This window comes from Cupressus sempervirens, chromosome 6, assembly GCF_028749045.1.
Source record: "Cupressus sempervirens isolate cs-2001-9-10 chromosome 6, ASM2874904v1, whole genome shotgun sequence".
Classification (NCBI taxonomy): Eukaryota; Viridiplantae; Streptophyta; class Pinopsida; order Cupressales; family Cupressaceae; genus Cupressus; species Cupressus sempervirens.
The window spans coordinates 134,496,522-134,512,145 of record NC_143123.1 but is presented as its reverse complement, the minus strand read 5'-3'; the positions used below and the strand labels follow the sequence as shown (position 1 = coordinate 134,512,145).

The 15,624-nt window shown below is 34.6% G+C and overlaps 1 protein-coding gene across 1 annotated transcript in view; it reads right to left on the bottom strand.

Moving 5' to 3' along the window:
- Nucleotides 1-8,520: 8,520 nt before the first annotated feature.
- The window catches only part of LOC149551581 (copper ion binding / methyltransferase), a 284,272-nt gene continuing 277,168 nt past the window's right edge, over nucleotides 8,521-15,624 (bottom strand). Inside the window, exons 11-12 of the mRNA XM_089787094.1 lie at nucleotides 9,326-9,414; nucleotides 8,521-9,233 (exon numbers count right to left, since the gene is read on the bottom strand). Of these exons, the coding sequence (XP_089643220.1) occupies nucleotides 8,914-9,233; nucleotides 9,326-9,414 (409 nt within the window). The 3' untranslated portion in view covers nucleotides 8,521-8,913. The remainder of the gene's footprint in view (nucleotides 9,234-9,325; nucleotides 9,415-15,624) is intronic.

Genomic DNA, 15,624 nt, shown 5'->3' with positions numbered 1-15,624 from the left:
AAAAAATACAATATTAGAAACATTTCTATTTTATTATCTAGCTATATTTCATTTAAATAACAAAAAGATTTATTTTATTTTACCTTAAAATAGAAGTAGGAAGTTATAATGTAATTCTTTCTATTTTGTAATTTGACATTGATTCTCATTATCTTGTAGACTAGTTAAAAAGTAATAATATATATATCTTTCTAATTTAATTCTTTAAAAAAAAATATTTATTTGTTTCACTAAAAAAAATTCAAGATTAATTTATAAAATAGTTATGAAATTATAATAGAAATATTTCAATTTTAGAATTAAATTTTGTTATATTAATTGGAAAATAAAAGTTGTATGGAAATTTGTATATTTTATAAAGCAAGATGTCATTAAAATAAATTTCCTTAAAAATTAAAGGTTCTTTATTTTACCATTAAAAAATGTAGAGAAAGTCTAATAAATCATTTTCATACTATGATTTTATTTAAGAATTAAAAGTGTTAGAAAGATATTTTCATGGTTTGATATATAAGTAACAACCTCTATTTAAATCTTTAAAAGTTATGGTATAAATAAAACTATGATTCTAGACTATTAGTTCACCACATATCATAAAATAAAGATATTGTTTGAATTAAAATCACTTTTATCATTGAGCTTTAGAGTATGACATAATAAAATACCTGACTTTTGAGAATGATTTATAAGGATTCACCTTTATAAATTCTTTCTTGAAAGTGACTTATACTTAGTAGATTGTCAAACCTCAACAAGGGTATAAATGCACTTAATAAATGATTAAACCAAAATGCATGGTTTTGTTACCAAAGTTTTATTTAATTTTTTAGCATTTCAGTTAATTGATTTCCACTAATGTGATCCTTCAATCCATTTGACATTTGTGCTACCAATCATTGTCTCTGTTATCATTTAGAGTCTCAATCACCTCTAAGGCTTTTTAGAGATAGAATCTTCTAAATGTGACCAATTTACTTACAATAATTTTAATTTTTTTCTCATTGTGATATATGTATAAGGTGAACAACAAGAATCACACCCATTATATTATTTTATATGTATAGAATGCTCATAATTCATAATTAAGATCTTGTCAACTTTTTATTTATTTCTTAGGTATTTATTTCTTTGTTGTCTATAGTTATCGACTTTATTTATTTTATTTCTCTTGCATATTATAATTGTATAAGCTCCTTTTTAAGCGTCATCTTTTTTCCAATTGTCCTACAAGATATACAATGGAAATGCCCTTATTAATTTATTAGGAAGGTGGAAAGAATTTGAATATTCTTCAAGTGACCACTTTGATTCTATAGGTGGTCTTGCCTATTACATCACTTTGTCTTCAAGATAAACGATAATAATATATAATTTCTTTAAAAGATGTTTTCGTACCAGTTTTAACATTATTAAAATATTTGACATTGTCAGCTACGGAAAACTAAAATTTCTAACTGATATTGTTTGGAAGAGATTGTAAATAATCCTTTCAATGATATTTTATATCTAACTTTCACACTCATAGTGTGTGCAATCTTTTCAAAGTAATGGATTACAACTTTGACAAATTTTTGCATTATTCTCTAAAGGGTACTAGCTCAATGCAAAAGCACTTATTTTCCAAGCAGTAGGATGGTGGTTTGATTCCATCGTGCCATAGTGTGATTAAATTAAGGATTAAATATAATGACCAAAAAATGACAAAATAAATGATCAACTAAATTACTAGTTATCGACAATCAATGACTAACGATCAAATCAATAACCAAGAAAATGACCAAATCAATTACTGGATCAATAGTGATAAATTTGGTCACAAGATAAATGATCGGCAATAAGCTACTAATAGTCACATGATCAAAATTAGTCATTTATCTACAATTTTTAGTAATTTATTTAGTCATACATTGTTGTTTTTGTACCAGTGATTGAATGATATACCTCTTGGAATATATACCGATATGTTTCTACAATTATTTGTTGTATGACCGAACTTTCTATAATTATAACAAGTAGGTTTATTAGGCTTCTTACCTTGCATGATGATAGGATCCTTAGCATTTTGTGATTGTTGTTCAACACCAAATTTGGATGATTTTCCAACTTCAAATTTGTTGTCTAGGTATATCTTAGGCCAGTAGTATCACCTAATTTTCTTTGATTCTTCAACTACTCATCAATCTTCTACATGCTCTGCTCGAAATTCATAAGGCTTTCATCAACTTCCCTTTCAACTTTCAGGTGATTCTTCAATTTTTCATTTTCTTCTCTTAGTTTTCATTCTTAGCTAGTATTTGCAAGCTCTCATCACTAATTTCACTTAGTTGTTCATTCAGTGTGTGAATATCTTCCCAGTCTTTGTAGGGTTGTATCCTTAACTTAGTTGGATTGCTCAACATTTCTCTTTTTCGTTTCCAGAATTCATTTTGCACTCCTATCTCATTCTTAGGGCTTGACTTTCATGTTCCCTTTTATCATTTCTCAAAAGATCTGCAATAATTACATCAACTTCTTCTGAATTGACACTTTCTTCTGACAGTCGTATACTGTTATCCAGACTTATCTTTAGTTGTTTTTTTATTGTTCCTTTCTTTTGACAAATGAGGTCTTCATCTTGTCTTTTAGATCTTGCATTTATGCAGTAGCTGCTTCCAATTGTTTTTAAAACCTTTAGTTTTTCGTCTTTGCAAATCTACTCTTGAGTTGTTAAATTCTCCCTATAGAGAACCAATGCTCTAATACTAATTGTTGGAAAGATAGGTACCAAGGAGGGGAAGGGGAGGGCAGAGGGAGGGACTGAGGGGGTGAATCAATACTACAAATCTATCCACCAATTCAGACATAGAGATAGTTGAAACATTAAACTGATATGCTTTATTTTTTTTTAACTTGCAACAATAGGAATCCGTCTACCCTTTTAACCATATAACTGAAATATAAACTCAAAATGCAATGAACAATAACATAAGACATGCACATGCGTAAAATCAGATTTTTCATCTTGTAGAAACCCTTTGTTAGAGGGAAAAACTATAGTGGGGATGGACACCCACAATTCATCACCGCACTAGATAAAGTTACCTTGTTAGGAGCTAAAGTTGTCACCTTCTAAGTGACTCACCCTGTTAGGGGTGATTGATACCCCATTAAAGTATTTAACAATCTCATTAAAGACTACCTCACTAAGGGATTTTATCCCACTATTACAGTGTTCACTCTGTTAAAGGATTTACAATCAAGTCCAATTAAGAATTATATCAATCTTGTTAAAACAAACCTTGTTAAAGGATTTTACAAAATTGTTGTAAACTATTTTTCAAAAAACAAGAATTGGCATGTAAACACTTTCTCCAAAAGTTGTTCAGATCCCTTACACTTTGTATCTATCCATACAATCCTTCTATAACCTCTCTGAAATCAACTTTGTGATCACTCATTGATTCTGCAATTATTGCTCATTCATTCATTACCATCTCATCCAACTATTCTTCATACTGCTTGTTCCCTTTTTAATATGTTCTAACCTTTGATTTAGAAAACCTAATTTGGGTTTGTGTATGTTCCATAACTTCTTTAGGAATTCATCTCATTCTCAATCTTTTTCTCATCTTTTTACCGTGTTGGCTAGATCAAACTCTTTTGTCATTCCCAAGGTGGAAAATAACTTTTTTTTTTCTTTCGTCAAAACTTTCTTGAATTCATTGCTTAAATCTATTCTCAAATCCCTATAAACTATTTCAATTGATTCCTCAATTTGTGAAACACACTTTATCTTTGTCCAAATTCACTGAATCTTGCTCTGTCATGATCATACACCAATAATGTAAAAAATGTTTGAGTTTTACCTATTTTGCTAATTGTCACATGTTCATTCTATTCCTTGTTTACCTATTACATTAGTTCATTGATAGTAAACTTTTCTCCTTCATACTAATTGGTATTGTATTCTAGTTTATGGATAATGCTTTGCCTGTTGCCTTTACTTCAATTTTTCTTCCAATAGTGTGTAGTTCACCGATTTGTTGTCTCTCACTGATAAGGCATATTTGTTAACATGTTGCCTCTACCTATTTACTTGTTTATATAACTTCTCAATAATAACTTCACCTATGCATTGGTTTACCAAAAATGACAACCATACTTCAAAATCATCATCAATAACCTTATTATGATTTTCTAATCAATGAGTTACTTATGTTCATAGGGTTGCAATGCATGTTGGATGAGGAAACCTAACTTGACCCAACAGTTTGAGATCTTTTAGCATAAAATCTAGATTAATGACACTACGGTTTTGATTGCCACACATGTCTTTGACAATCTCTTTTTCCATCTCAAGTTTTGTACTACTTTGTAGGCCTTATGGCTCTAGATTCGATATATCTTTAAGTATCTTAATAAGATTCAAGCACTACAACTAGAGATGGATTTGACTGCTTTCGTACCTAATTCCTTCCTTTCATTGAGGGCTTCTTGGAGAAGTTCAAGGCCATTCAAACTTTGTGGCATGGATGTGGGAAACATGAGATTTATAAAGAATGCATCTTCATGATGTTGTCTATGCTTCAAGAACCCTTTCAAATCTATGCTACCATGAATCTCATGCCTTCACTTTTCCTTCATTTGAGGTGTTTTATGAACACTTGACATGAGACTAATCTTTTTTGACTCAACATGATTCACTTTCTAGGTACAAGTCTCAAGCAGTGGTTGCTCAATCATCATCTTAGTCATCTATAGGGAAAAACGAGCCAACGAATAAGAAGAAGCTCAAGGGTACACAACCTACTTAGTTGATTTTAGAATCTCATGGTCACACTCTAGATTATTTTGCTTCTTCCAAAAGGTCTCCATCTCAAATGGACAAGCCTATGTGTGATTATTGTACTAAGATAGGATATGATGAGTATAGATGTTATGCAAAGAAGATTGATGAACTAGTGCAACTTCTAAAATAGCACAAAATTCAACTACCTTCATCCCACACATCCTCTTCTATGACATCAAGACATGCACATTCTAGGTCAACTTCTATAGCACATGGTGAAGACAAGATGAAAGGCTACAAACTCTTCTCATCGACACAACTTAGTCTAACAAATGGCTTCTTTATTCAAAAGCTTCACATCAGATGACATTTTTAGAGGGTATGTTCCCTTCTTTCGAGCTTCACATTTAGCTCATGCATCATCTTCTACAACATCAAGACTTATATATCAACTTCTTTAGCATGTGGCGAAGACAAGATGAAAGTCAATGGACTCTTTGTGTCAACACACACTTAGTCTAGTAGCTGACTTCTTTATTCATGGGCTTCACATCACATGACTTCTTCGGACGGTATGTCCTCTTCTTTTGAGCGTCATTCATTTCCATGGATTTTGATGGGTGAGTGTTATTGGGAATGGCTCTTTTAAGGTTGATGATGGGACATTTAATGATCCTTGAGTCCCTTCATGATCTTCCAACCTTCTTTCCATCTACCATATTACTCATAGTGAGGGGCAAGAAGGTTGATTTCAATCCTAATTCAATGCTTATCAGAGATCAACATAGTGGAGAGATCATTGTGATTGGTACGATTGAGCATGCATCACCACTCACAAGTTATTTCATTTTTCTTCCATTCAACAAGCAACACCAAATTGATTAGTCCCACCTCTGATGCATCAAGAGTGGATCATGTATCTAAGGAAAGGCTTACTCACTTGGGCCTATGTGTTCTTCAATCATCCAGAATGGTCATCATGACTAGTTTTGATCCTCCTCCACAACTTACTTCAACAAGATATTTGTTCCTTTCCTATTTTAATAGTGGAATTATTATTTGCCAAATATTGTAACTTTCTTTGATACATCACACATGCAAGACAATATCACATTGTTTGATATATCAAACTATCCAAACAGTAAGGACATGATTGAGGATATTATATTCCTCATTGATGGTGGTTTGAGCATTCTTGTCATCTTATCCTTAATGTATCTAGAGATTTTTAATTGGGCATCTATATAGTTGTTTGGATTTGCTTTAATTGATTCAAATAGTTGGACAGTTGAGTAGTTTTCAACGACACAAGGTGTTTTCCCCTTTCATGTAGTTATTGTTTGATTGGTTTCTTCCTAAGGAGAGAAACATGGTTTGCACTCTTGAATCTTCATCAACATTCATCCTCGAGTTCGAGTCTTCAACATTGGAGCTTCTCTCTTGGGAGAGGGGGATATATCGTCTCTTCTTCTCTCTCTTATAGGGGAATTCATTGTACTTATGTGACTAGTTTTATACTTAGATGGACACTTGGAGTCCTTTATCTTAGTCTCATACCTTTATTTTCCTCACATCCCTAGCTTTTTGAGAGGGACTTTCTGTATGTAGTTTTTCTCCTTTACTCTACTTGGAGAGATCTCCATTGTAAATTTGTACCTAATCAAACCTTCAATGCCAGGAATCATTCACACATTTCATGCTTTAGAGCTTTTATGTTCCCTAAGTCTTACTTAAGAAGGGGTGTTAAGAGCATGCATATTAGTTGCGTAAGACATATTTGCATATGTTGGTTTAATAAAGTGCACACGTGCTCATGAATATTCTCATATGTATATTATTATACACAATTGAGCACATATTTGCACCTTCATGTTCTAGCTTAAGTCCACTTAGGAAGCCCTACTTTGATTGAGTCTACAATCTAATTAGGTTCAAATAGCATATTGTGCATATCGTACACTTCCACCTTGCGTATCTTAACTTTGGTATGCTATTTTTAGTAACAATTAGCTTTTTTGTATGTTTAGCACTTCCACTTTCTATAAAGCAAGTGATTGATTCATTGTAATGTAATCCCAATCCCAATTTATTATTGTGTAATCAATAAAGAATTTTAGGGTTGGTATAGAGCTTACCATCTTTTCTTGGTCTCTTTTATGTGACAACAATTTTGTTTGCAAACGATCCTTGGCTTCTGCAGTTGTTTCTCAACTCCTACAGAGAATACAATTTGAACAAAACCTTACTTGTGAACTAAAAAACATTGTTCACAAAATCCTCAACCCACTAGAAACTAAAATAATTGCTTTCTTAATAACGTTCATTGTGCAAGGCATTCCTAGACAATGAAGGCATTCCTTTCTGTTATAGTGTTTGCTCCGGAACTGGTCATGTGGTTGTGCGTTGCCCTGCAGAGATGCATAAATCAAAGAACAAACCTTCTTGGTGGGTTGGGGCTTTGGTTCAACATTACTCTATCCTTAAAGCCTATACTCCTTTGGTTTCCCCAATGTCTATGGTTGCTTCAAGTGCTTGTAGCTCTTCCCCGTCTGACCAGGCTTCTGGTCCGTCGTTGAATGTGGATGTAGTGGTCTCCCCTCCCTCTGTGGGTCGGGATCTTGTGAGCAATCTTTCTAGTTTAGTTTTGCCTATTTCTTTGGTTGGGCGTGATGTTGATGCTTTGGTTTGGGAGAAGGAGACTTCTTTGGTGGAGGAAGGTTGGACAATGGTTAAAGAAAAAAAAATACAAATGATCCCAACAGTCTCATGATCAGCTTCTTAGATCTCACTCTTTTGGTTCTAAAGGGTCCTAAATGGTTTTTTTTTTTTAGTTGTAATTTGGTAGCAGAAGTGTACTATGTTATCTGTGAGGCCACCTTGGTCACATTATTTTGGTTGGTGACCTATCTCACCTCTAGTTGTTATATCTTTTGTTTGGGCTCCATTGAAAATATTTTGATGTGTAAAGGGTTTCAGGCACCCTTCAAAACATGTTTTCCTTAATCAAAAACATTCATTGTGCAAAAGCAACCTATGGGACCCATAAACAACTCACAGCACCCTAGAAATAGAGTACCAAAGTCTTATATATTTTACAACCTCCTCTTTACATTTTGATTTTTGCAATGAATTTTGTTTTCAAAAGTTTAAAGTTTCACCTTGCCCTGCCTCCTTTAACAAGGTATTTCATGCACAAAGAACACATCTAAAGTATGGACTACAAATATCACACCTATTGCTCTGAGCTAATGCAGGTTCATCTTAGGATTTTAACCCAACTTGTCAATTTCAGTTTCAGGTTTGAGGTATAGGGTCAAAGTTTGCTTGATTTTATTTGAAAAAGAATGTATAGATATTTTATGGTGCAAGGTGAAGCTAGGTTAATGTTTTGACTACTGTTACTAGTTGGGTGTGACTTGGAGCGAAGTCATTTCAAAGGTAGCCTTCTTTGCTATATCCTGTAAAATACAATTTCAGATCTGCAGATCTTTTTTTGCAGTATTTGAGGTTTTCAAATATATTTGTATGTTAAGTTCAGTTAGGATGTCATATGGTACTTTTGATGTATGTATATTTGCATCCAAACTTGAATAACAGATGTAAATCAAATGCAAAACATCGCAGCAGCCCTTGCAATAGAAAGATACATATTACCAAATATTTCAGAATTTTGTGTTAGCAGAAATCTCTATTTTACATGTTTAAGTTCTTTGATTCTTATAGGGTTTCAACTTTCATTACTAAAGATCATATAAGGAAAAATAGGGGATGTTTATACATAAATTAATGTATCCTTGAACAAAGATGACATTATGTCCCAATTGCCTATAATATGTTATGTGTCCCATGGAAAAACTGACCCAATGCAGTTAGCAAATCACATATAATAGTCTGATGTTTCACAGAGCCAGTGAAGAATGTTATGCACAGAAGTACGCTAGAATACAAGAGCCGAAAACACCAACTCGATGAAAATTTACTCAAATAAATTTGTAAGGCAGAGGTCAGAGAAGGAATGCCAATTTTCTTTAAGATCATGGATTCAAAAGCCTTCCTATCTGCAAAGAGAGCAAGAGGAGAAAATGACCGCAGGCTGTCCTTTAAAATGAGAGATTATCCTGTGTACACAACTGGTTGAACCTACTTTAGAATGGCCACAAATCACCCCAAAAAGATCTGTGAGCTTGATGGTGAAGAGTTGGGTTTTTGCTTTTAGAAATAACCACACGATCAAGAGAGCCTTGTGATCCATCTCTTTTTGTGGCATGGCAGATATCCATAGTGATATGCTTGCCCCTTCTCACAGGAGAAAATATAATCCTACCCCATCCACTCCCAAGATCAGCAACAGGTCTGTCCTTTTCCTCCTCATAGAATTCTTCTGTTTCAGTTGTATCAGAAGCATTACTGACATCTGTATCATCATCAGATGTTACATACTCTGGTTCAGACTCAAACTGGTCCTCTGGAGCAATCAAATTTGGGATTTCAGCTTTTAAGTGAAATAAATCAAAGAAAGTAGTAAAGGGATGAAATGGAGGGCTTTTTGATACTGACCATAATCAATGACCAAATCTTCTGGATTACGCTTTGCATGTTGCTCCTTCAGAGTGTCAAATTTCATCCCATCAAGGGGCCATGGTGACCTGTTAATGAAATTATAAAGGATGTAATTACATAGTACACCTCTCCTAATTCAATACTAGCTCAGAATTGTCCAAGCAGTAAAAGTTAGAAGCATAATCTTAAAATAGTAAGTACTTGTTTAACTTGTGAGCTCATCATTCCTGGTGAGTTATGTGTGAGAAACAGAGTAGCCAGTAGGTAAATGGTTGCCATCAACGATTAAACAGATATTTTCTTCACTTTTTCTGAAGTATTCTTTTATTGCTATAGATTTAAACAATTTTACGAACAATCCATATTCTAGACTCATTTTTATGCTTTGTATCTTCAAAAGTATTTTGCATGTTACTTGAAATAATGAATGAATTTCATTTGTCGAGTACCAAATCAAAGCCAAAATTTCAAGCCACCGAAAATCTTTCCTGGTCCAAATTTTGAATAGGTAGAATTATGATAGCAATCTAAATAAGATTGGAACAGGCTATGTACAATGAAATATGGATAGACAAGAATCATTGTAAGCAGCTTGAAGCACAAAACTCTGTATTACCAGACAAATGGACTTCCATAATACTCTCATGCTCCTTTTATTCAAGCATATTGGAAAGTAAACAAAACACTTTGGTATAGCCATGACTGATGACTTCTAATGAGATGCTTCAGAAAAAGTTTCATTTCCACTAGAAGCTAATATCCTTCAGCTTCAGAAAACATAATATAAGGTGACTAAGATACTGAACCGAGCTGTGTAAAGCTATTTAACAAGATGAAATATGTTCCGTCTTGAACAGAGTTATCTGGGGATGCATCCTTGGATTTTTCAGGCCTCCCTGTCCTGATGACGGGGGATGATTAGGGGATGTCCCTATAAATTCTGCATACTGACAATTAATTCTATAAGAGATTTTACTTTGATTCTCATTTTAACACAAATTTGGCACAAGAAATATGCTAATTCATATATGTCAAAGTTATATAATGTATATGTAAACACTTTGTCCATGACTTTATATGATTTTTTTTAATTCCACTATTTGTTTTACAGCCATGCCGTTCTGTCTCCTAGCTGTCCCCAAAATTGGCTTGAAAAATCAGCATCCCAGAACTGTGTTTCTCTGTCCCAGAAGGTTGGGGTAACCTTGACTCTGAATGACTTGTCAAGTCAACATAAAGTTTCTATTCTAAAACATCATTATGGTGATCCATTGATAAGGCACTATCAAAAGAAGATGCATTTCTAAGAGTGCATTCTGCTCATTTTTATCTTAAAAGAGGCCATGGGAAGAAATAATAATCGTATAGATGTACTGACTAGATTTTTCTGAACAAAGTCCAAACATGCTTCACTAGGATCTTCCATTACAATCCTATGTGTTTGCCCCATGGGGTCTATGTTCAGAAAATAACAGAATGGCAATAAAATATAATAGTAAGAATATTTGCAATGCATTGAGAATACTCAAAACTGTATATTCATTGATCTGAGAATTATTACAATGTATCTTCAGAGTATTCCCAACAACAATATTATGACCACACCATAATATAACATCTCCTGAAGGTAAGTACAATACATTTATAAAAGGTGTTGAGGGAGTGCCAACCATTGGCAAACATTGACTAACTGCCAACCCGTCGACAACACGAACAAATATTGATTAACCCGACAACACTATGCTCCTGGATATTAAAAATATTTTTTCATTTCAAATGGAAAATAGTTGAGAATAACTTGTGCTTTCCTTCTGCTTTTCCCCAGTAGAACCAAAGATACTGATGCATGGCAGCGTTTCATGACAGGCAAAATTGTAAGTGAAGAAGGCTGTACAATTTGGTCATGCATGTTACAGCAAAAGAGAGTGTGAAGCTTTGATAAATAATTGACTTGGATGTACCGATAGACAGTTTGCCAAAAATGATATAAATGTACAGATGTGTTGCCATCATACTCTTAAACCAACATATGTGTCAGTCAGTTGAAGTTTGTTTCAGCTATAGACTGCCATCCGTATCTTCTATCCAATTTGCTTCAAGCACATGCTCAAATACTTGCTTATAATAGACAAATCAGATTTCACACACTTTCATGCTAGTTTCAAGAAAAATGGTACAGTTCTTTAACCTATGACTGAAATTTACCTCTTCTTGCTGTTCTAAACAGGAGCTATGTTTGTAATAAAATGAACATGCATTCTGCATGCTTGCTTAAGGGTTTGAATTTTTGTAGCAGTTGAATAGAATAAATTAAGAGATAAAACGACCGAAACCAATATGAAAAGTATGTTAGCATTATAGGGCACTCAGGAAGGGGGGATTGAATCGGTGCAACCACAAATCTTAAACTTCTTTAGTCAACTTCCAAAATAACCAACATGCAAATGAAACTATAACATGGAAGCAAAGTAAATAAGACATGCACAGTGTGCAACACAAGAACACTAAGAATTTTTCGTAGAAACCCTTGGTTAGAGGGAAAACCATGGTGGGAATCAGCACCCACAATATCTTACTACTGCAGCAATAAGATTTTCCCTGTTAGGAATGCTACATCACCCTATTAGGGGCATCCCCAATTAAGAGTATCTATAACTTTGTTAAAAGCTATTACAAAAGCCATGTTAAGAGCCACCTAGTTAAGGGATTTGAAACTTCTTCTGAGAGTCACCTGGTTAGAGTATTTAATCTTCAGACTTATTAGGATCCTACCTATTAGGAGTAAACCGGTTAAGGGATTTAACCTGCAAATCTGTTAGGATTCAACAAGTGGTAGTGATCTTAAATTAGCACTGACTGCTTGACAGACCCAATGTCATTCTACTCAATTGCTCTGCTCTGAATTGCTTCTATAAGATTTCTGCCCTAACTCGTCAAATCACCTTCATCCATCACAACTCTTTACGATTCAATTGACATCTCCTTTTATAGAACTTAGTCATGTTGGTGGAAACCCTAAAACATGTTACCAAAGTCAACTTCAAAAGCAATTCAATCATGTGAGCGAGTGTGCCAATCCACCAACTCAAAATCCTTGATGTCGGCCCTAAACAATTCAGCAAGAAAATAAATCATGCTTTGACTTTTACTCCACCGGATTAAAAATTCAATCCAACTTACTCTGTCACTAATCTGTTCTAACTGTAATCACCAATTCACTTCATCAGATCTCTGCCTATACAACAATCTTGCTAATGCAACTCTGAACAGACATTGATATGACTCTAATAGTGCTTCCATGTGAACCAAACAACCTGAAACATCCAAAATCTCCATTCCTGATGACTTGTTTACAATAGCCTGTCTTATCACCGGTACACTGAACACTTAGCAAATTCATTGGTTTGATCCAATGCTCTACTGGTATAGCTGATCCATCACCTCCTCAATACTTTGTTACTAACAATGGCAACACTACTTTGATACTTCATGCTCTCTGGCTCAAACAACTTCATCAATATGCCAACAATGTCCCCCTTTGGCATTGATGGCAACACTTAGTGAAAAAATGGACTAAGTGTCTAAGTCAATCAAAAAGCAACCCCCAAGCTTATACAATATGCACACTGCACATGATTCCCCTTTAGACATCTCATTCATGACTCTCCCATTTGGATATCTTATAAATTTTCATTGACCGCAACTCCCCCTTTGACAACAATGAGAAAAGTATGTAAAAGGATAACAAAAAAATGTATTACTGGGATACACTTACATTCTGCTAAATACATTTGCAAAATTCGTCTTTAAGACCTAAAGATCATTCTCTCATGTCTTTTGTGCCTTGTAGCAAATAAGCTAACTCTTCCAATGCATCCATAGTACCCATATCCAGTAAGGCTAACACAGCTTCTGCCTCCTTAACTCCTTTTTGCAACAAATCCATTTTTGGGAATCAAATTGTCGTGTAACTCACGTAATATAACTACCCTCTTCTCCTACTCATTATTGAAGGTTCTGAGCTTATTGTTAACTATGCTCACCAAGACTCCGAAACTTGTAGCTAAATGACTCACTGGATCAAAACTAGAAATTAACTTCTTTAACTCCTCTTGAACTTCAGCTCTCTTCTGCTCAATATCTTGTATGAATTTAGAAAAATCACAAATTGTGGCAAGTAGCTTACTGTCTTCCTTCAAATCTTCTTTTGCTCGGTTCACACCAACTACCAATATAACCCTGTCAAGTGCAATGGATCGAACTAGTTTCTCTGACCTTTTCTTCTCATAGTCCCTTTGCACCTTGTGCATGGCTGCATCTTCAAGACTTTGCAATTGTTCACCTGCAACTGTCACTAACTAATCCAATTGCTCAATTGGTGTGGTACATGAATCACAATCCACTTCATGTACTAAGTCTGACAAAATGTCTCTTGTCGAATGGATCGCTTGTTCCCCCTTCTGTACCTTCATCATTTACCTCTTTGCCTTAAATTGCATTGTCATGGAAAAGACCATGAGCTCATAAGGGCTCAAATTACTGACATCAATTGGCCCTTGAATGGTCAGTATATCATCTTCATCTTCTTCATTAAAACTTGACTTAACAGTGGATAAGGGCTGTATAATTGTTATTTCTTCCTTCTCCTTATCTACAGTATCCTTCTTTTGTTCTTGTTTTTCTTTCTCTTCTTCCACCTGCACATCCTCAGTATGTGTTTGTTCTTCTTTGTTTTCATCACCTTCGGTAATATCTACTATCGATAGTTGTTGTTGCCACCCAATAGTTGCATTCACTGTTGTATCATCAATCATAACTTGCTTCATGACCTGATTAATCCATGTATTATCCAGAGCATCCACCTATTCATTTGGAATACTTAGGATGGGAATATCATCTATGGTGACTTTAACACCATCAATCTTCCACCCTTTATCAGTATGCGTAATCTCAGGCTCATCTTGTTCAGGCTCTTCTTCTTCTTCACACACTTTTCCCTTTCCTTGTTCCTTTAAAATAACCTCAGTTTCATCTTGAGTAGATTGAGACTCATAATTAAGTAACCTTGTCAACCTTTACTTGGTCTTAAACATTGGTCTAGTCTTCCCAAGAATCTCTTTTATTTCTTCGTTGGACATCTCTGGTTGCAATTGAATTAGAACATATTCAATCAACTCTCTATCTTGCTTGAATGCAGCACACCACCTAGTTTCAATCTTATTATAAAAGGATATGGGGATCTGTTCTTGCATCTCAATGAGGGCCTTACTCAATTTGTCCATGCTAAATACAACAACATCCTCTATCTTCTTCTGCTCTTCTTCATTAAACTCATCATAGTGCTTCTTAACATCAACTAGTACCCATTTCCTAGCATTATTCACAATTTTATCGACAGAATATTCTTAATGATGCCTGATTGATCTGTCTTCATGGTAGAAGCACTAACTACCTTGGTCTTCTTGCCACTAGCCTTCAGCTTCTTCTGGCCTTTATTACATTCAGTTTCTTCTTCCTTACTCCCTTCCTCAGATTCAGTTCTTTTTCCTTACTCCTTTTCATCTTTCTCCCTTTGTGCCTAGTCCTTCTTCCTCTTACCGACCAGCTCACTGTTTCAGTTGCCTTCTTGACCTTTGATGGCTCAGGCTTACCAGCCTTACCAGATTATTGCACAACTTCTCATATTGCTCAAAGATCACACTAGATCACAAATTCTCCAACTTTCAACAAATATAAGCTCTGATATCTTCAAAATGCAATAACCCATAGGGCACGCTGGATAGGGCACCTATCAGATCATCTTTTGTCGACTTAAAAAGATGTCTCTTGAATTCCAGTCATGGCCTCTCACAAACATCAATCACAATTGGTGTAGCCATCACAGAAATAACAAACTCAAGTGATAAGAAATGATAAATACCTTTTAAATTTCTGCAACTAGGGTTTCCTTTGAGCACACTTGGAAGCAACTTGATATTCTTCATGAAATCACTACAAACACTCTTTCCAATCACCTTAATTGCTCTTAACTGCTCAAAAAATCACTTTTTTTGCTCTAAGACTGTTCTTCAAATGCATGAAATGCAAGATGAGACTCAAATAAACTTTTGTCTACCTCTGCACACTGGCTTTAAATGCTTCACCGGTTGAACAGTATGGTTACGTTCAACTTCATGAATCTTGTTTCTGATACTATGCAACTTCATACGAATCAACACAACTTCACAACACACTTCAAAACATCATTATGCATATGAATATGCCAATGAATCTTACTGTACACACTTCAGGGGGTT